Source organism: Musca autumnalis, unplaced genomic scaffold (assembly GCF_047663935.1).
Source record: "Musca autumnalis isolate F117 unplaced genomic scaffold, ASM4766393v1 scaffold_3, whole genome shotgun sequence".
Lineage (NCBI taxonomy): Eukaryota > Metazoa > Arthropoda > Insecta > Diptera > Muscidae > Musca > Musca autumnalis.
In genome coordinates, this window is record NW_027411866.1 from 246,625,315 (window position 1) to 246,647,974 (window position 22,660).

The following is a 22,660-nucleotide window of genomic DNA, read 5'->3' on the forward strand; positions in this document are numbered from 1 at the left end:
GATTTTATTAAAAAATAAATAACAAATATGAAACATAAAAATAAGAAATGTACAATTAGAAATTCTTTATGTTTTCCTTGTCGGATGGATTCTTCATGAAATGGCAAGAACAAACTTGTACCAATCCTTCTCCCTGATCATTGTCCTTATTATTATTGAATCGGTACGTTTTCCCATTTCTTAGAGTCATCTTATTGTGATGTATGGGACAATAGGTGTCATGATTTGCATGTAGTGCGTTTCCAAACATATCGCTCAGTTCATTGCCTTGCCCAGGTGAAAGGGGTCTATTGATATTTTGTGACCAATAATTCAAGTTTTTCTCATAGGGTTCATGATCTGCCTTGCTGGAGTATTGTGGTGTCTCTTGATGTAACTTATTCGATTTGGTATTAGCATTATCCAAATGTAGGGACTGATGTGAAATTCCTTCATTCAGTTGATTTGAATCCGTTTCTGAAAGTAACAGAATATCAAAAGAAATGGAGATTAATAAGCAGCTTTGGCGACAGAGATACTCTCTCAGCCTGTGTGAATTGAAAATTTCATAGGAGTTCCTAGAACAACCTGTTACAAAAACAATCAAAACTATTCGATCAGGTTTTAAACTACAGTGGAACGATATTGTCCATATTAGATCTATGTCTGGATAAAATATTAGTAAACACAAGTAAAAAAGTATCAGTTGGCTTTGCCGACATTGATATACCCCCAGCCTGTGTGGATTGAGACTTTCATCTATTCACAAAATCAAATATAATACCGGCTGTACATTTCCAAAGGATATTCTGTCCTTAAAAATGTTAGGAGATCCAAAGTTTGTACGGTTGCTCCGTTCAACAGATATAGCACGTAGGTTTTTAGTGACATTTTTTAACTTTGTTGTGGGGGGGAGGTGGGTCCCGAAAGTTGCGCATCGATAGTGTCCATTTTCGAAATCAAACAAAGCTTGAACAAATATTACGGAAGCCAAATTTTGGACCGAATCTGCTGATCCGGTAGAGCGTTATCGTCCGCTTCATTCAGCCACTTTACATGCTTCCATAGGGGTTCTTATAACTTTAGGGCTTTTTCTCAGGACGAATGCATTTGCGCCCTAAAAAACTTATACCGTCGTAATGGCGGCAGCGAATGCAATTTATTACAACAAAGATCAACGTGATTCGAGAGAAGGCCGTAAACTGTATTTTTTTGAAATTTTTTGCGGGAGGTATCCGAATGAGGTGACATATTGAGTCTATATTCGAACCTGATCTACGCCTGCAGAAATATTACGATGTTCAAAGTACGGACCAAATCGGATTCTCTCCTTCAGAGTTATCGTGCGCACAAGTTTTCCGAACATTTTTGAATTTTTGTGGCGAAGGTACCGGAAGGAGTGGACCAATATAACTTATCTTCGAACCTAAACTTAGCTTGGACAAAATATTACGAAGGCCAAATTTTGGACCGAATCGACAGATCCGTTCGAGAGTTATCTTGCGCTCCAACCATTACACACGGTGTCAAAGAGATTTTTTGCAACTTTCAGGTTATTTTCTGAGGAAGTACGGACTTGCCCCTGATGAAACTTGTACCGTCGTATGGGGGGCAGTGAATACAAGTCACTACAACAAAAATCAAATTGATTCGAGAGCAGGCGCTGAACTGAACTTATCCGAAATTTTGTGTGGGAGGTACCCGAAGGAGTGGAACGATTGAGTCCATATTGTAACCTTATCTAAGTCTGGTAGACGTTTCACGATTTGCAAAGTATGGACCAAATCGGTTACTCCCTTCAAGAGTTATCGTACGCACAAATTTTCCGAACATTTTCGAACTTTTGTGGGGGAGGTACCGGAAGAAGTGGACCGATATAACCCATCTACGAACTTAAACTAAGTTTGGACAAAATATTACGAAAGCCAAATTTTCGACCAAATCGGCTCATCCGTTCGAGAGTTATCTGGTGCGCACGCCAGCCAGACAGACAGACGGAAATTGCTAAATCGACTCCAAATTGTCTGAAACACATTTCGTCCAAACATACTTGGGGTCTAAAACCATTGTTTCGATAAGGCACATTTTGCCCGTATGAAAGTGTATATACCCTCGTTAGCTCTAAATGTCTTCATTAATACAGGTCAGTTTGGTTGAAACGCATTTAAGTGCATCGTCAGTACAACTCAAATAACTCAAAAGTGGTATGTACGCCAACCATCAATAGGCTTCTTTCTCTGTGAGACCCCATAAACCCCCAAAATTTTGTGAGGATCCGACCAAAATTCATACCTCTAGTGTGATTGCACAACAAATGGAAAAATATTTGACCACCTTGACAACCTACTTCACATTGTTGTAAAGGTGATATCTTCTACTTTCCTTGCCAGGTTTTGCTTTCGATATACCTCTTACAGAAGAGAGATATTCGCTTTGAAATGCAACGTTGGTCTTTTCTACAAATAAGTTTTTTTTACATTCCGACCACAAAATCAATAGGTTTTTCCCTTGTGGGACCCCCATTAACACCCAAAATTTCGTGATGATCCAATCAAAATTGCGTCGTGTAGCGTGATTACAGAGAAATTAACAAAATGGCCACCTACGCCAACCTACTTTCCATCATTGTAAATATGGGATTTTTTTCTTATTGGAAGATCCCCAACCAAAGCTGTGATATTCATCATTATTATTAAAATCGCAAAAATGAAAATTTGTGTTCTACGTTACATCGCACATAGGTTTTAATCAGGAAATTTTTGTCCAAAACCCTATTTTTGAAGTTTCGAAATTTAAATTTTTTTTGCACAGAATAATAAAAGTCATCTGAAAATAATTAGTTTTTGTAAATGACGTTAGTATTCGTTGATTGGCGCAGTACCAAAGTAGACACTTTTTTTATTTAAAAATAAAACAGCACAAATGCTGTAAAATATACAATTTTTGTTGTATTGCGTCGCTGCATTAATATACAGAAGTGAGACCAAACTTATTATGATTCGGGAAGCTGTTAATGAGAACTTTCATAATATTTACAAAAAGAACGATGCAATTTGTAAACTTAGCGTAATAAAATCAATGTTTTTATATATATTACAAATTATTTTTTAAAAATATTTACTTAATATTTACTTAAACTTTTACAAAAATGTCCAAATATGTCCACCTCCAAATCGAATTTAAAAGGTAGCAGGGGATCTGTACTAATAAATTCAGAAGACAAATCGTGCTCAAATTTGCCACAGTTAAAATAAAGTGGATTTTTCTATTTTAAGATGGTAGAATTTTTTGTAATTACCTGTTGTGACTGTACGTAGTATCCAATTGAATTAGAACGATAATACCCACATCTATCAACCGATTTTCCTTAAAATTCATATTTAAGGGGTTTCAGAGTGTAGAAACAAGTATGTATAATTTTTTTGAAAATAGGTCCATTTTTTGTCATAGCCCACACATAAAAGTACCGTCCGATTTTAGATATTTTGTGGATTTTAGCGACACTTTATGACCGATTCGGCTGAAATTTGGTATTTTGACCTCTTGGAAGATATGAATCCTTCGTGCATCGTTGCAATGGTGATATTATCTACTTTCATTAGCAGGCTTTGCTTTTGATATACCCCATATAGAAGCGGAGATATTCACTTTGAAATAAAATGTTGACTTTTTCTACAAATAAGTTTTTTGCCCATTCTGACCCCTGAATATTATCCGACCATCACCAAAATCGATAGGCTTCTTCCCCTCCTGAAACTTCATCAACACACAACATTTGGTGACGATCGGATTAAAATTGTGACCTGTAGCATGATTACAAGGTTTAGATGGACAGACGGACGGACGAACACACATAGCCAGATCGACTCAGCTCGTCGAGACATTCATTTTGGTATACACCGACCGTTATTTCGATGCGTTACAAACTTTTTGACAAAAACCCTCCCCAGTGGGAGGGGTGTGGTGTAGGATATAAATATTACGATATGCCAAGCTTAGACCAAAGCAGAATCCGGTTCGAACGTCGTCGTGCTCACGAGCCGCTACATATGGTAGCCGTAGCGGATTTTCATAGTTTTCGGGCTATTTTCTCAGAAAGTAAGTACTTGCCCCTAAAGAAACGTGTACCGTCGTAATAGGAGCCCACAGAACAACTTCTAACAGAAAAATTCAAACGATTCGAGAGCAGGTTTTAATTTGCACTTTTCTGCAAATTTTTGTGGGTATTAACCCATTTTGTACTTGGTGTTCGATTTTTCGAACAGTAAAATCACTTTTTTCAAAAAAATATGTATGGATGAAAAAGCTTAAATTTTAAACAAGTTTTGGTATATGTATAAAGTCTAATCTGTCAGTAAATAAAATAAATGTTCCCTTGAAAATCCCCCTCCAACGGTGGTCGAAAGCACTGATCTAGCGGCGCGAAATTTATTACTTGCAAACGAATTGAGATACGTCACTGAAATTTTGCACAAACTCAGCTTGTACCTGTGGGTAATAATGGGCCAAATATAAACAATATCGGCTAATGGTTTGGTATAGCCCCCATATAACGATACCTTCCGATTTTCGATATTTTGAGGATTTAAGCCACAATTACGTAGCAAATTACCTGTAATTTGGTACTTAGGGTTTCTAGTGGTCACAAAATATTTCCAATAAAAATTATGGACATATGTACATATGTAGGTGGAAAACGAAAAATCTGAAAAAAAATTTTGAGTTGATTTTTGACATCAGACGAATTACCCTAAAAAGTACTTTGTTTTTAAGAAATAAATAAAACAAGTAAAAAGTCGTTAAGTTCGGCCGGGCCGAACTTTTTATACCCTCCACCATAAAATAGTCTTAATTAAAATGGAATAATTAGGGCCCTTTTAAAATTTTAGGTGGAACAACTTTTCGACAATGGATAGTTTCCTACTGCCTCCCACTATTGCTTAAATTACACTGTGAACACAAATGTTTGGGGCAGAGATAATTCCTTTTGGAGATGAAAGCCCTTGGTGTGTGTATATTAAAAACCCCGAAGGATAGATGCGCCGTGAGTCGAACTTCCGCGTTATAGCGTGATGAAGTTTTTGTAAGAGACCCTGTAAGCCATGATGAATTAGCATTATATCTTTGTTTGTTGTTTTTGTAGAGCACTTAAGCAACAGTGAACAAAGATATAAAGCTAATTCCTGATGGCCCACAGGGTCTCTAACAAAAATTTCATCACGCCATAACGCGGAAATTCGACTCACGGCGGATCTGTCCTTCGGGACCATAATACACTCACCAAGGCCTTTCTTTCCCAAGAGGGATTTTCCATGCACCAGACCTTCACCTCCATTTTGTTGCACAGTGTTATCTAATCTAATCTAAAAAAATGTGTTCAGCTATATCAGGTACCACATACGGGGCTATATCAACCTATCTATAAATTTTTTGGCGGAAAAGTTTTATAGCTGCAGCGAACTTCAAGAGTCAAATTGAGGGTAGTTTCATCAAAATAATGTAGACCCTCAAAAATGGACCCATGTTGACGAATTTTAGTGAAGAAATTTCGTGACCACTGAAAATTCCCGAAAATCGGGAGGTACAGTTATATGGAGGGATATACCAAAACATGGACCTGTATTGACGATTATTTTTGAATAGACAAAATTGTGCTAAAATTCTCAAAATACCGATCATTATAGCTAGTTCGGTTAAAATTTGCAGCTAAAATTCTCAAAATACCGAAAAATGGGGAGGTACCGTTATATGGGGGCTATACCAAAACATAGACCTATGTTGACGATGTTTGGTGGAGATATTTCATGACCACTGAGAACCTCAAATGGCAAATTACAACTAGTTCGGTTAAAAATAGTAGCTAAAATTCTCAAAATACCGAAAATCGGGAGGTACCGATATATGGGGGCTATACCAAAACATGGACCTATGTTGACGATGTTTCGTGGAGATGTTTCATGACCACTGAGAAACTCTAATGTCAAATTGCAGATAGTTCGGTTAAAAATTGTTGCTAAAATTCTCAAAATACCGAAAATCGGGAGGTACCGTTATATGGGGACTATACCAAAACATGGACCTACGCCCATATCCTTTGGGATATACGTTTGTTGATCACTAGGAACCCTAAGTGCCAAATTATAGCTAATTCGGTCTGGAAATGTGGCGAAGAACGTCAAAATACCTCAAATCTGGAGGTACCGTTATATGGGGGCTATACCAAAGAGTGGACCGATATAGCCCATCTTCGAACTTGACCTGCCTATGGAAAAAAGACCCTCGCGTGCAAATTTTCAGCGCTCTATCTCAATTATTGCGGACGCTAGAGTGATTACAACAGACGGACAGACGGACAGACGGACGGACAGACGGACATGGCTAGATCGTCTTAGAATTTTATCCTGATCAAGAATATATATACTTTATAGGGTCGTAAATGATTAGTTCGATGTGTTACAAACAGAATGACAAACTTAATATACCCTCCATACTATGGTGGAGGGTATAAAAATTGTCTCGGTACGATATGAGTTAACCAAAGGAATGAATCGATATTGTCCATATACGAACCTAGTTTATGTCTCTATAAAATATTACAAGAAACAAATGATGCATCAAATCTGTTGGTCCGTCCAAGAGAGTTGTTGTGAATGCCTTTTTTGCGAAACTTTGTCGGGAAGGTATGGGAAGAAGTGGAAGGATAATACTACGAGAACAAAATTTTGAAACGAATCAGTCCATCCGTTTAAGGGTTACCATGGACAAAATTTTTTTTTGAAACGCAACAATGAACTTGTAAAGTTATTTCATCGATTGGAAAACAATTGTGTCCTATAGAAAAATTTAAAATTCGCCTTTGGTCCATGTACAAAGTGCTAAGGAAATAAAGATCGGTCAGGGGGGCACGGGTTATCCTTAACCGATTATCATAAATTTTCGTAGACATCGTTTTTAGTCACATTAGTGAACTGGTAAAGTTTGTTCATCCATTTGACCATAAATGCGGCCTTTAGAGCATTTTCGTAAAAATTCACCTTTAGTCCCATTCAAATTAGTATGGAAACAAAGATCCCTCAGGTGGCACGGGTTATTGTTTCCCGATTTAGTACGCGTTTCAAAAAAAAAAAAAAAAAACAAACAAATTGATCATATTTTGGGACGCCCAAGTGTTTACACCCTCATTAGCCTAAAAGCTGAGGGTATAATTAATTAAAGGTCCGTAAGAACTATTAATAAGTCCACCTTTGTTCATGAGTAAAAAATATGTCAAAATCTACGATAGTCCATGAGAACTATTAAAAAATCGTCCATAAAAATATTTAAAAGTTTCATGAGAACAATTAAAAAATCCACGATGACCCATGAGAAAAAACAATCAGTATTAAAAAATCTACCATTGTCCAAAAACATATATATTTAAGTCCCTAAGAACAATAAAAAAATCCACGACAAAATCGAAAATGATTTATAAATGTGCTTCATAAGAAAAAAATATTTATAAAACTTACGATGGTCCATTAGGAAAATTATTAAAAAACTCCATTAGTAATATTAAAAAATATAATATTTAAAATATTAATATTAAAAAATAAAATATTTAAAAAATCCAGGAAAATCATATTTTAAAAATTCACAATGGCTATAAGAAAAATTTCTTAAAGGTCCATGAGAACTATTTAAAGTCCCCGTTAGTCCATCAGAAAGAATATTAAAAATTTACCATAGTCCATGAGAACTATTAAAAAATCCACAATCTTCTATGAGAAAAAAATATATAAAAATCCATAATGGTCCATGAGAAAAATATTAATAAATATATATGCAAAAAAATTTTTAAAATATATGTACATTGGAAAAAATGTTGAACAGCCGTACTATGGTCCAATAGTTCATAAGAAAAAAGCTAAAAACAGTATCACAATGGATTAAAAAAGTTTTAGAAAACCACAATAGCCGATATGAAAAAATAGATGAGAGGAAATATATGTATGAAAAACCCAATGATTCAGAGAAAAAATATTTTAAAGATCCTCATTGGTCTATATTAAATAAAACCAAGGCCAATGAGAAAAAAATATTAAAAAATCACAATAGTCCATTACATCCAAAATCGTCAATCAGAAACAATATTTAAACAAATTACACGATATTTCACGATAAACGATAGTCCAATAACAATTGCAAAAAAAAAACTCTATTGGTGCACTATGGTCTATGAAGAAAAAATTAAAAAACTCTAGATGATTCATGAGAAAAAACAAAAAAAAAATCATGATGATCCATGAGAAAAAGTATTTAAAAACGTGCCGGACCATGGGATACCTAACACCACTTCATCTGGGTACTAGTTTTCCATTCGATATATCAAAACCGCTTTATCTTGTCGAGATATGAATTTTGGTATACCACCTGCGGGGTCTGCGACGAATATTTCGCGGTGTTACATGCATTTTAATATTTCCGGCAGGGTTTTTTGGAGCTTTTGTGTCATTATCTCAGGAAGTATGGACTTACTCCGGAAAAAATTTTACCGTTGTAATATGAACCATGAATCAACTTTCTGCAACAAATGTTCAAATAGATCCCAGACAAGTTCTCAAACTGCACTTTTCCCAAATTTTGTGTATGGAGTGGACCGACATAGTCCATATTAAAACCTAATACATGACTGGATTAAATATTACGATGTTCAAAGTTAGAACCAATCAAAAACTCTCAACGAGAGTTAACTTGGGGATTTGCCATTTTAGTTGGTGCCGTTAGAGTTTCATGGAGCTTTAGGCCATTATCTAAGAAAGTATGGACTTGCCCCCGAACAAAATGTACAGTCGTAAAGAGGGCCACAAAAACAGCCTGTTGCAAAAAATTCAAAACGATCCGAGAGGAGCTTTTAAAATTCACTTTCTCCGAATTTTGTGTGGTAGGTACCCGAAGGAGTGGACCGGTTAAGTCTATATTGATCTATTCTAGAGTTATCTTGGGCACCAGGCAGCCACACAGACAGACGGAGGGGCTAAATCGACTCCAAATTATCTAAAACGAATTTCGTTGAAACACACTTGTGTTTAAAAACCTTATTTTGATGGGGCACTTTTTTGCCCTATGAAAGTGTATATCATCCAAAGACGTAACTAACAAAACCATAAGTTTACAGGGGGGAGAAAAAAAAAACGTTATAAAATGAAAACCGGTTTTATAGAACATCAATCTTATGAAGGCGAGCATTTGGGATATTATCAATCATGTGCGAATGGGGAAGTATGTAATGAAACCCAAGCCACGGAAACGCTTGGTTTCGGGATCCGTCGATGCAACAACATCTGTTATGTCTCCGAAATACCATTTTTTGAATATGTCGTTACTTTTGAACGAAGAAGCTTGAAATTTTTTAATTAAAACGGTCAGTTTTTAACCAAAAACTAAAACTTGAAATGTTTCTCAATAGACCATCTGACATCTTAGATCGTAATTAAAGTCCTACAATTTACCGAGTCTCACAATATAAGGTTTCTTTATCTTCCTATTTTTTGAGCCCGCCAAATAATTGTGAAAATATAACTGAATCCAAGATATGTATTTACTCACCCAATCCCATGTTATACCACCACATATTTGCATAGCGCATCATTTGATCGAATGGATTCAAAGAACCAGAAGTAATTGGTTGTACGGGCAGCACAACATGAGCACTGACAATATTTGCTGTGCCACCACCATCTTCAAGGGGAATGTCAAGATTGTTTAGTGCCTTCAAATTATTTTTGTAAAAGGTATCTTTTAATATATCCTCCGACTGGCTATTATTTACAATATGATCACGTTTCTGTACAGGAGGGCCGAATTTCTGATTATTGAGGTCCTGAGGTTTGCCATCAGTAAATGATGCCAACACCGTGTCATATAAGGAACTGTCCTCTGAAATTTTTGAAAAATTTCCTCGTTCTGGTAGGGATAAAGAAGTATACATGTATTGTACCAACAAACCTGTCGTCGTTCCATTGGTCTTCCTTTCCTTCTCATCAGGCTTCTGCTTTTGAACGAGAACAAAATCTTTCGGTATTTTCTTGCGAGTTTGGGTAACTGTGGCATTTCTCTTAATGCGTTTTAGGGCCGAAGTTTGTGATGCATTGCAGATAACTGGAAAATAGTCCCCAGAATTTTTAATAGACATATTAATGTTTTTTACTAATAATGTACATACCGCAGATAAACAGCAAGATGATGCAAAAATATTTCATTTTAATTAGCAAAATATACGAAAAACAAATTCTTCCGAAGAGCAAGAGTGTGTTTCAGTTTAAAATATTTTTTCAATAAAATTGTTGATTAATGTTTCAAAGCTCTTTTGTAAATAAAATTATTTTGGAAAATATTTTAAAGTATAGCACAGGATAAGGTGTATTTGTAAAATTCAACGCGGTCCAAGTTTTGTGGTCTGCGGGATGATGAAAAATTAATTTTTAAAAAATCCACGTTTTGGGGTCTGTGGGATGATGAAAAATTCATTTTTAAAAAATCCACGTTTTGTGGTCTGTGGGGATGATGAAAAATTAATTTTTAAAAAATCCACGTTTTATGGTCTGTTGGATGATGAAAAATTAATTTTTAAAAAATCCACGTTTTGTGGTCTGTTGGATGATGAAAAAATAATTTTTAAAAAATCCACGTTTTGTGGTCTTTTGGATGATGAAAAAATAATTTTTAAAAAATTCAAGCTTTGTGGTCTCTTTTTTTTTAAAAATCCACGTTTTGGTGTCTTTTGGATGATGAAAGAATAATTTTTAAAAAATCCACGTTTTGTGGTCTTTTGGATGATGAAAAAATAATTTTTAAAAAATCCATGTTTTGTGGTCTGTGGGATGATGAACAATTAATTTTTAAAAAATCCACGCTTTGCGGTCTCTTGGATGATGAAAAAATAATTTTAAAAATTTTAAAAAATGAAAAAAAATAATTTTTAAAAAATCCACGTGTTGTGGTCTTTTGGATGATGAAAAAATATTTTTTAAGAAATCCACGTTTTGTGGTCTGTTGGACGATGAAAAAATACATTCTGAAAAATCTACGTCTTGTGGCTTGTTGTGTTGTTATCGTAAATCTGATTCTCCCTTCCATTTTAGCTAATTTTCAGGGCGTTTTTCTTTTGCTTTTTCCGCTATTGTTCTTACAGAAGGGCAGCTATAATTGTTCACCAATTAAAATCATTTGTTATGAAATAAACTTAGAAGGCGCACTTCATGGAAATAATCCATTTGTACTTATATTCCAATTAATAAACATCAACGTCATTACATCTTGGCATTTACATTTTAGTATTCAAGACATGTCCATGCCGCAACTACACCACCACCTCTTCCAATACCCTTTCCTTGAAAAGAACATCCGGTGGTCTTGGCTTAAAATCAATGGTAATTAAATCTCATGTATACACAGTCAGTCCACTCTGCGTTCAGGTTGATGGTGATGATGGTAATGCATGCAAAAGCGCCATATATGCGACATATTTCCGACCATCGTTGCTAAAGAATAATGCAAGGCATTTTCATCAACATCATTATCATCGACGACACCGTCATAACGGCAACGTCAAACGCAATACCACGGCAATAACATCCATGCAGGGAGTCCAAGGACTTATTGGAAGACTCATTGCAATTCCCATCAATTACCATTAATTAGGCCTTTTCTATTCGTTCAAGCCTCAATTATATTTTCGTATTGATGGAGAAAGTAGAATGCGAAGCAAAAATGAAAAGAAAAGTCTGAAGAAAAATCAATTAATGCAAAAGAGAAAAAATATTTGCTGCTTATTGATTGACAATAATGTGAATGTGAACGATATTGGGTAGAAGAAGAAAACTGTTAAAAATAAATTACTGTTTATTTATTTATTTTAGCAATAATTTCTTAAATATCTTCGTTTCCTTTCAGATGGAAGCCCTAGTGCGTGAAATGCAAGATCCCGAACATGGAGTTCCTGTAAGGCAACAAAAGATGTTTCTCACCTCCATACCTTATGCCTTTATGGGTAAGTTTAAAAAAATATTTTTAAAAATCCACTCCTGTGGCTTTGATAGACCGCTAATTTTTTATTTTAAATCCAAGCCTGTGGCTTTGATATACCGCTATTTTTAAAAATCCACGCCTGTGGCTTTGTTGGTCTTGGAAAAAAATATTTTTAAAAATCCACGCCTGTGGCTTTGTTGGTCTTGGAAAAAAATATTTTTAAAAATCCACGCCTGTGGCTTTGTTGGTCTTGGAAAAAAATATTTTTAAAAATCCACGCCTGTGGCTTTGTTGGTCTTGGAAAAAAATATTTTTAAAAATCCACGCCTGTGGCTTTGATAGTCTTTGAAAAAAATATTTTTAAAAATCCACGCCTGTGGCTTTGATAGTCTTGGAAAAAAATATTTTTAAAAATCCACGCCTGTGGCTTTGTTGGTCTTGGAAAAAAATATTTTTAAAAATCCACGCCTGTGGCTTTGTTGGTCTTGGAAAAAAATATTTTTAAAAATCCACGCCTGTGGCTTTGATAGTCTTGGAAAAAATATTTTTTAAAATCCACGCCTTTGGCTTTGATAGTCTTGGAAAAGATATTTTTAAAAATCCACGCCTGTGCCTTTGATAGTCTCGGAAAAAAAATATTTTTAAAAATCCACGCCTGTGCCTTTAATAGTCTCGGAAAAAAAATATTTTTAAAAATCCACGCCTGTGCCTTTGATAGTCTCGGAAAAAAAATATTTTTAAAAATCCACGCCTGTGGCTTTGTTGGTCTTGGAAAAAAATATTTTTAAAAATCCACGCCTGTGGCTTTGTTGGTCTTGGAAAAAAATATTTTTAAAAATCCACGCCTGTGGCTTTGTTGGTCTTGGAAAAAAATATTTTTAAAAATCCACGCCTGTGGCTTTGTTGGTCTTGGAAAAAAATATTTTTAAAAATCCACGCCTGTGGCTTTGTTGGTCTTGGAAAAAAATATTTTTAAAAATCCACGCCTGTGGCTTTGTTGGTCTTGGAAAAAAAATATTTTTAAAAATTCACGCCTGTGGCTTTGTTGGTCTTGGAAAAAAATATTTTTAAAAATCCACGCCTGTGGCTTTGTTGGTCTTGGAAAAAAAATATTTTTAAAAATTCACGCCTGTGGCTTTGTTGGTCTTGGAAAAAAATATTTTTAAAAATCCACGCCTGTGGCTTTGTTGGTCTTGGAAAAAAATATTTTTAAAAATCCATGCCTGTGGCTTTGTTGGTCTTGGAAAAAAATATTTTTAAAAATCCACGCCTGTGGCTTTGATAGTCTTGGAAAAAAATATTTTTAAAAATCCACGCCTGTGGCTTTGATAGTCTTGGAAAAAAATATTTTTAAAAATCCACGCCTGTGGCTTTGATAGTCTTGGAAAAAAATATTTTTAAAAATCCACGCCTGTGGTTTTGATAGTCTTGGAAAAAAATATTTTTAAAAATCCACGCCTGTGGCTTTGATAGTCTTGGAAAAAAATATTTTTAAAAATCCACGCCTGTGGTTTTGATAGTCTTGGAAAAAAATATTTTTAAAAATCCACGCCTGTGGGTTTGATAGTCTTGGAAAAAAATATTTTTAAAAATCCACGCCTGTGGGTTTGATAGTCTTGGAAAAAAATATTTTTAAAAATCCACGCCTGTGGGTTTGATAGTCTTGGAAAAAAATATTTTTAAAAATCCACGCCTGTGGGTTTGATTGTCTTGGAAAAAAATATTTTTAAAAATCTTTGATAGTCTTGGAAAAAAATATTTTTAAAAATCCACGCCTGTGGGTTTGATAGTCTTGGAAAAAAATATTTTTAAAAATCCACGCCTGTGGGTTTGATAGTCTTGGAAAAAAATATTTTTAAAAATCCACGCCTGTGGGTTTGATAGTCTTGGAAAAAAATATTTTTAAAAATCCACGCCTGTGGGTTTGATAGTCTTGGAAAAAAATATTTTTAAAAATCCACGCCTGTGGGTTTGATAGTCTTGGAAAAAAATATTTTTAAAAATCCACGCCTGTGGGTTTGATAGTCTTGGAAAAAAATATTTTTAAAAATCCACGCCTGTGGGTTTGATAGTCTTGGAAAAAAATATTTTTAAAAATCCACGCCTGTGGGTTTGATAGTCTTGGAAAAAAATATTTTTAAAAATCCACGCCTGTGGGTTTGATAGTCTTGGAAAAAAATATTTTTAAAAATCCACGCCTGTGGGTTTGATAGTCTTGGAAAAAAATATTTTTAAAAATCCACGCCTGTGGGTTTGATAGTCTTGGAAAAAAATATTTTTAAAAATCCACGCCTGTGGGTTTGATAGTCTTGGAAAAAAATATTTTTAAAAATCCACGCCTGTGGGTTTGATAGTCTTGGAAAAAAATATTTTTAAAAATCCACGCCTGTGGGTTTGATAGTCTTGGAAAAAAATATTTTTAAAAATCCACGCCTGTGGGTTTGATAGTCTTGGAAAAAAATATTTTTAAAAATCCACGCCTGTGGGTTTGATAGTCTTGGAAAAAAATATTTTTAAAAATCCACGCCTGTGGGTTTGATAGTCTTGGAAAAAAATATTTTTAAAAATCCACGCCTGTGGGTTTGATAGTCTTGGAAAAAAATATTTTTAAAAATCCACGCCTGTGGGTTTGATAGTCTTGGAAAAAAATATTTTTAAAAATCCACGCCTGTGGGTTTGATAGTCTTGGAAAAAAATATTTTTAAAAATCCACGCCTGTGGGTTTGATAGTCTTGGAAAAAAATATTTTTAAAAATCCACGCCTGTGGGTTTGATAGTCTTGGAAAAAAATATTTTTAAAAATCCACGCCTGTGGGTTTGATAGTCTTGGAAAAAAATATTTTTAAAAATCCACGCCTGTGGGTTTGATAGTCTTGGAAAAAAATATTTTTAAAAATCCACGCCTGTGGGTTTGATAGTCTTGGAAAAAAATATTTTTAAAAATCCACGCCTGTGGGTTTGATAGTCTTGGAAAAAAATATTTTTAAAAATCCACGCCTGTGGGTTTGATAGTCTTGGAAAAAAATATTTTTAAAAATCCACGCCTGTGGGTTTGATAGTCTTGGAAAAAAATATTTTTAAAAATCCACGCCTGTGGGTTTGATAGTCTTGGAAAAAAATATTTTTAAAAATCCACGCCTGTGGGTTTGATAGTCTTGGAAAAAAATATTTTTAAAAATCCACGCCTGTGGGTTTGATAGTCTTGGAAAAAAATATTTTTAAAAATCCACGCCTGTGGGTTTGATAGTCTTGGAAAAAAATATTTTTAAAAATCCACGCCTGTGGGTTTGATAGTCTTGGAAAAAAATATTTTTAAAAATCCACGCCTGTGGGTTTGATAGTCTTGGAAAAAAATATTTTTAAAAATCCACGCCTGTGGGTTTGATAGTCTTGGAAAAAAATATTTTTAAAAATCCACGCCTGTGGGTTTGATAGTCTTGGAAAAAAATATTTTTTAAAAATCCACGCCTGTGGGTTTGATAGTCTTGGAAAAAAATATTTTTAAAAATCCACGCCTGTGGGTTTGATAGTCTTGGAAAAAAATATTTTTAAAAATCCACGCCTGTGGGTTTGATAGTCTTGGAAAAAAATATTTTTAAAAATCCACGCCTGTGGGTTTGATAGTCTTGGAAAAAAATATTTTTAAAAATCCACGCCTGTGGGTTTGATAGTCTTGGAAAAAAATATTTTTAAAAATCCACGCCTGTGGGTTTGATAGTCTTGGAAAAAAATATTTTTAAAAATCCACGCCTGTGGGTTTGATAGTCTTGGAAAAAAATATTTTTAAAAATCCACGCCTGTGGGTTTGATAGTCTTGGAAAAAAATATTTTTAAAAATCCACGCCTGTGGGTTTGATAGTCTTGGAAAAAAATATTTTTAAAAATCCACGCCTGTGGGTTTGATAGTCTTGGAAAAAAATATTTTTAAAAATCCACGCCTGTGGGTTTGATAGTCTTGGAAAAAAATATTTTTAAAAATCCACGCCTGTGGGTTTGATAGTCTTGGAAAAAAATATTTTTAAAAATCCACGCCTGTGGGTTTGATAGTCTTGGAAAAAAATATTTTTAAAAATCCACGCCTGTGGGTTTGATAGTCTTGGAAAAAAATATTTTTAAAAATCCACGCCTGTGGGTTTGATAGTCTTGGAAAAAAATATTTTTAAAAATCCACGCCTGTGGGTTTGATAGTCTTGGAAAAAAATATTTTTAAAAATCCACGCCTGTGGGTTTGATAGTCTTGGAAAAAAATATTTTTAAAAATCCACGCCTGTGGGTTTGATAGTCTTGGAAAAAAATATTTTTAAAAATCCACGCCTGTGGGTTTGATAGTCTTGGAAAAAAATATTTTTAAAAATCCACGCCTGTGGGTTTGATAGTCTTGGAAAAAAATATTTTTAAAAATCCACGCCTGTGGGTTTGATAGTCTTGGAAAAAAATATTTTTAAAAATCCACGCCTGTGGGTTTGATAGTCTTGGAAAAAAATATTTTTAAAAATCCACGCCTGTGGGTTTGATAGTCTTGGAAAAAAATATTTTTAAAAATCCACGCCTGTGGGTTTGATAGTCTTGGAAAAAAATATTTTTAAAAATCCACGCCTGTGGGTTTGATAGTCTTGGAAAAAAATATTTTTAAAAATCCACGCCTGTGGGTTTGATAGTCTTGGAAAAAAATATTTTTAAAAATCCACGCCTGTGGGTTTGATAGTCTTGGAAAAAAATATTTTTAAAAATCCACGCCTGTGGGTTTGATAGTCTTGGAAAAAAATATTTTTAAAAATCCACGCCTGTGGGTTTGATAGTCTTGGAAAAAAATATTTTTAAAAATCCACGCCTGTGGGTTTGATAGTCTTGGAAAAAAATATTTTTAAAAATCCACGCCTGTGGGTTTGATAGTCTTGGAAAAAAATATTTTTAAAAATCCACGCCTGTGGGTTTGATAGTCTTGGAAAAAAATATTTTTAAAAATCCACGCCTGTGGGTTTGATAGTCTTGGAAAAAAATATTTTTAAAAATCCACGCCTGTGGGTTTGATAGTCTTGGAAAAAAATATTTTTAAAAATCCACGCCTGTGGGTTTGATAGTCTTGGAAAAAAATATTTTTAAAAATCCACGCCTGTGGGTTTGATAGTCTTGGAAAAAAATATTTTTAAAAATCCACGCCTGTGGGTTTGATAGTCTTGGAAAAAAATATTTTTAAAAATCCACGCCTGTGGGTTTGATAGTCTTGGAAAAAAATATTTTTAAAAATCCACGCCTGTGGGTTTGATAGTCTTGGAAAAAAATATTTTTAAAAATCCACGCCTGTGGGTTTGATAGTCTTGGAAAAAAAATATTTTTAAAAATCCACGCCTGTGGGTTTGATAGTCTTGGAAAAAAATATTTTTAAAAATCCACGCCTGTGGGTTTGATAGTCTTGGAAAAAAATATTTTTAAAAATCCACGCCTGTGGGTTTGATAGTCTTGGAAAAAAATATTTTTAAAAATCCACGCCTGTGGGTTTGATAGTCTTGGAAAAAAATATTTTTAAAAATCCACGCCTGTGGGTTTGATAGTCTTGGAAAAAAATATTTTTAAAAATCCACGCCTGTGGGTTTGATAGTCTTGGAAAAAAATATTTTTAAAAATCCACGCCTGTGGGTTTGATAGTCTTGGAAAAAAATATTTTAAAAATCCACGCCTGTGGGTTTGATAGTCTTGGAAAAAAATATTTTTAAAAATCCACGCCTGTGGGTTTGATAGTCTTGGAAAAAAATATTTTTAAAAATCCACGCCTGTGGGTTTGATAGTCTTGGAAAAAAATATTTTTAAAAATCCACGCCTGTGGGTTTGATAGTCTTGGAAAAAAATATTTTTAAAAATCCACGCCTGTGGGTTTGATAGTCTTGGAAAAAAATATTTTTAAAAATCCACGCCTGTGGGTTTGATAGTCTTGGAAAAAAATATTTTTAAAAATCCACGCCTGTGGGTTTGATAGTCTTGGAAAAAAATATTTTTAAAAATCCACGCCTGTGGGTTTGATAGTCTTGGAAAAAAATATTTTTAAAAATCCACGCCTGTGGGTTTGATAGTCTTGGAAAAAAATATTTTTAAAAATCCACGCCTGTGGGTTTGATAGTCTTGGAAAAAAATATTTTTAAAAATCCACGCCTGTGGGTTTGATAGTCTTGGAAAAAAATATTTTTAAAAATCCACGCCTGTGGGTTTGATAGTCTTGGAAAAAAATATTTTTAAAAATCCACGCCTGTGGGTTTGATAGTCTTGGAAAAAAATATTTTTAAAAATCCACGCCTGTGGGTTTGATAGTCTTGGAAAAAAATATTTTTAAAAATCCACGCCTGTGGGTTTGATAGTCTTGGAAAAAAATATTTTTAAAAATCCACGCCTGTGGGTTTGATAGTCTTGGAAAAAAATATTTTTAAAAATCCACGCCTGTGGGTTTGATAGTCTTGGAAAAAAATATTTTTAAAAATCCACGCCTGTGGGTTTGATAGTCTTGGAAAAAAATATTTTTAAAAATCCACGCCTGTGGGTTTGATAGTCTTGGAAAAAATATTTTTAAAAATCCACGCCTGTGGGTTTGATAGTCTTGGAAAAAAATATTTTTAAAAATCCACGCCTGTGGGTTTGATAGTCTTGGAAAAAAATATTTTTAAAAATCCACGCCTGTGGGTTTGATAGTCTTGGAAAAAAATATTTTTAAAAATCCTGTGGGTTTGATAGTCTTGGAAAAAAATATTTTTAAAAATCCACGCCTGTGGGTTTGATAGTCTTGGAAAAAAATATTTTTAAAAATCCACGCCTGTGGGTTTGATAGTCTTGGAAAAAAATATTTTTAAAAATCCACGCCTGTGGGTTTGATAGTCTTGGAAAAAAATATTTTTAAAAATCCACGCCTGTGGGTTTGATAGTCTTGGAAAAAAATATTTTTAAAAATCCACGCCTGTGGGTTTGATAGTCTTGGAAAAAAATATTTTTAAAAATCCACGCCTGTGGGTTTGATAGTCTTGGAAAAAAATATTTTTAAAAATCCACGCCTGTGGGTTTGATAGTCTTGGAAAAAAATATTTTTAAAAATCCACGCCTGTGGGTTTGATAGTCTTGGAAAAAAATATTTTTAAAAATCCACGCCTGTGGGTTTGATAGTCTTGGAAAAAAATATTTTTAAAAATCCACGCCTGTGGGTTGATAGTCTTGGAAAAAAATATTTTTAAAAATCCACGCCTGTGGGTTTGATAGTCTTGGAAAAAAATATTTTTAAAAATCCACGCCTGTGGGTTTGATAGTCTTGGAAAAAAATATTTTTAAAAATCCACGCCTGTGGGTTTGATAGTCTTGGAAAAAAATATTTTTAAAAATCCACGCCTGTGGGTTTGATAGTCTTGGAAAAAAATATTTTTAAAAATCCACGCCTGTGGGTTTGATAGTCTTGGAAAAAAATATTTTTAAAAATCCACGCCTGTGGGTTTGATAGTCTTGGAAAAAAATATTTTTAAAAATCCACGCCTGTGGGTTTGATAGTCTTGGAAAAAAATATTTTTAAAAATCCACGCCTGTGGGTTTGATAGTCTTGGAAAAAAATATTTTTAAAAATCCACGCCTGTGGGTTTGATAGTCTTGGAAAAAAATATTTTTAAAAATCCACGCCTGTGGGTTTGATAGTCTTGGAAAAAAATATTTTTAAAAATCCACGCCTGTGGGTTTGATAGTCTTGGAAAAAAATATTTTTAAAAATCCACGCCTGTGGGTTTGATAGTCTTGGAAAAAAATATTTTTAAAAATCCACGCCTGTGGGTTTGATAGTCTTGGAAAAAAATATTTTTAAAAATCCACGCCTGTGGGTTTGATAGTCTTGGAAAAAAATATTTTTTAAAAATCCACGCCTGTGGGTTTGATAGTCTTGGAAAAAAATATTTTTAAAAATCCACGCCTGTGGGTTTGATAGTCTTGGAAAAAAATATTTTAAAAATCCACGCCTGTGGGTTTGATAGTCTTGGAAAAAAATATTTTTAAAAATCCACGCCTGTGGGTTTGATAGTCTTGGAAAAAAATATTTTTAAAAATCCACGCCTGTGGGTTTGATAGTCTTGGAAAAAAATATTTTTAAAAATCCACGCCTGTGGGTTTGATAGTCTTGGAAAAAAATATTTTTAAAAATCCACGCCTGTGGGTTTGATAGTCTTGGAAAAAAATATTTTTAAAAATCCACGCCTGTGGGTTTGATAGTCTTGGAAAAAAATATTTTTAAAAATCCACGCCTGTGGGTTTGATAGTCTTGGAAAAAAATATTTTTAAAAATCCACGCCTGTGGGTTTGATAGTCTTGGAAAAAAATATTTTTAAAAATCCACGCCTGTGGGTTTGATAGTCTTGGAAAAAAATATTTTTTAAAAATCCACGCCTGTGGGTTTGATAGTCTTGGAAAAAATATTTTTAAAATCCACGCCTGTGGGTTTGATAGTCTTGGAAAAAAATATTTTTAAAAATCCACGCCTGTGGGTTTGATAGTCTTGGAAAAAAATATTTTTAAAAATCCACGCCTGTGGGTTTGATAGTCTTGGAAAAAAATATTTTTAAAATCCACGCCTGTGGGTTTGATAGTCTTGGAAAAAAATATTTTTAAAAATCCACGCCTGTGGGTTTGATAGTCTTGGAAAAAAATATTTTTAAAAATCCACGCCTGTGGGTTTGATAGTCTTGGAAAAAAATATTTTTAAAAATCCACGCCTGTGGGTTTGATAGTCTTGGAAAAAAATATTTTTAAAAATCCACGCCTGTGGGTTTGATAGTCTTGGAAAAAAATATTTTTAAAAATCCACGCCTGTGGGTTTGATAGTCTTGGAAAAAAATATTTTTAAAAATCCACGCCTGTGGGTTTGATAGTCTTGGAAAAAAATATTTTTAAAAATCCACGCCTGTGGGTTTGATAGTCTTGGAAAAAAATATTTTTAAAAATCCACGCCTGTGGGTTTGATAGTCTTGGAAAAAAATATTTTAAAAATCCACGCCTGTGGGTTTGATAGTCTTGGAAAAAAATATTTTTAAAAATCCACGCCTGTGGGTTTGATAGTCTTGGAAAAAAATATTTTTAAAAATCCACGCCTGTGGGTTTGATAGTCTTGGAAAAAAATATTTTAAAAATCCACGCCTGTGGGTTTGATAGTCTTGGAAAAAAATATTTTTAAAAATCCACGCCTGTGGGTTTGATAGTCTTGGAAAAAAATATTTTTAAAAATCCACGCCTGTGGGTTTGATAGTCTTGGAAAAAAATATTTTTAAAAATCCACGCCTGTGGGTTTGATAGTCTTGGAAAAAAATATTTTTAAAAATCCACGCCTGTGGGTTTGATAGTCTTGGAAAAAAATATTTTTAAAAATCCACGCCTGTGGGTTTGATAGTCTTGGAAAAAAATATTTTTAAAAATCCACGCCTGTGGGTTTGATAGTCTTGGAAAAAAATATTTTTAAAAATCCACGCCTGTGGGTTTGATAGTCTTGGAAAAAAATATTTTTAAAAATCCACGCCTGTGGGTTTGATAGTCTTGGAAAAAAATATTTTTAAAAATCCACGCCTGTGGGTTTGATAGTCTTGGAAAAAAATATTTTTAAAAATCCACGCCTGTGGGTTTGATAGTCTTGGAAAAAAATATTTTTAAAAATCCACGCCTGTGGGTTTGATAGTCTTGGAAAAAAATATTTTTAAAAATCCACGCCTGTGGGTTTGATAGTCTTGGAAAAAAATATTTTTAAAAATCCACGCCTGTGGGTTTGATAGTCTTGGAAAAAAATATTTTTAAAAATCCACGCCTGTGGGTTTGATAGTCTTGGAAAAAAATATTTTTAAAAATCCACGCCTGTGGGTTTGATAGTCTTGGAAAAAAATATTTTTAAAAATCCACGCCTGTGGGTTTGATAGTCTTGGAAAAAAAATATTTTTAAAAATCCACGCCTGTGGGTTTGATAGTCTTGGAAAAAAATATTTTTAAAAATCCACGCCTGTGGGTTTGATAGTCTTGGAAAAAAATATTTTTAAAAATCCACGCCTGTGGGTTTGATAGTCTTGGAAAAAAATATTTTTAAAAATCCACGCCTGTGGGTTTGATAGTCTTGGAAAAAAATATTTTTAAAAATCCACGCCTGTGGGTTTGATAGTCTTGGAAAAAAATATTTTTAAAAATCCACGCCTGTGGGTTTGATAGTCTTGGAAAAAAATATTTTTAAAAATCCACGCCTGTGGGTTTGATAGTCTTGGAAAAAAATATTTTTAAAAATCCACGCCTGTGGGTTTGATAGTCTTGGAAAAAAATATTTTTAAAAATCCACGCCTGTGGGTTTGATAGTCTTGGAAAAAAATATTTTTAAAAATCCACGCCTGTGGGTTTGATAGTCTTGGAAAAAAATATTTTTAAAAATCCACGCCTGTGGGTTTGATAGTCTTGGAAAAAAATATTTTTAAAAATCCACGCCTGTGGGTTTGATAGTCTTGGAAAAAAATATTTTTAAAAATCCACGCCTGTGGGTTTGATAGTCTTGGAAAAAAATATTTTTAAAAATCCACGCCTGTGGGTTTGATAGTCTTGGAAAAAAATATTTTTAAAAATCCACGCCTGTGGGTTTGATAGTCTTGGAAAAAAATATTTTTAAAAATCCACGCCTGTGGGTTTGATAGTCTTGGAAAAA

General features: G+C 33.8%; 2 protein-coding genes across 5 annotated transcripts in view; one reads left to right on the plus strand and one right to left on the minus strand.

The window, feature by feature from the left end:
- The window catches only part of LOC141399246 (uncharacterized), a 318,788-nt gene that overhangs the window by 277,233 nt on the left and 18,895 nt on the right, over positions 1 to 22,660 (plus strand). For all 3 annotated transcript variants that reach the window (XM_073977633.1, XM_073977634.1, XM_073977635.1), the window contains exon 7: positions 11,911 to 12,007. In XM_073977633.1, the coding sequence (XP_073833734.1) occupies positions 11,911 to 12,007 (97 nt within the window). The remainder of the gene's footprint in view (positions 1 to 11,910; positions 12,008 to 22,660) is intronic.
- Positions 27 to 10,317, minus strand: LOC141399247 (uncharacterized). Of its 2 annotated transcripts, none has more exons than XM_073977637.1 (4): positions 10,181 to 10,317; positions 9,964 to 10,116; positions 9,565 to 9,921; positions 27 to 456 (listed from the first exon to the last, which is right to left on the minus strand). In XM_073977637.1, exons 1-4 carry the CDS (start codon positions 10,215 to 10,217, stop codon positions 56 to 58), a joined length of 948 nt encoding a protein of 315 aa, XP_073833738.1. In that variant the 5' UTR covers positions 10,218 to 10,317; the 3' UTR covers positions 27 to 55. The 2 variants fall into 2 exon arrangements, with proteins under 2 accessions (XP_073833738.1, XP_073833739.1); XM_073977638.1 differs by having other exon boundaries at positions 34 to 456; positions 9,565 to 9,894.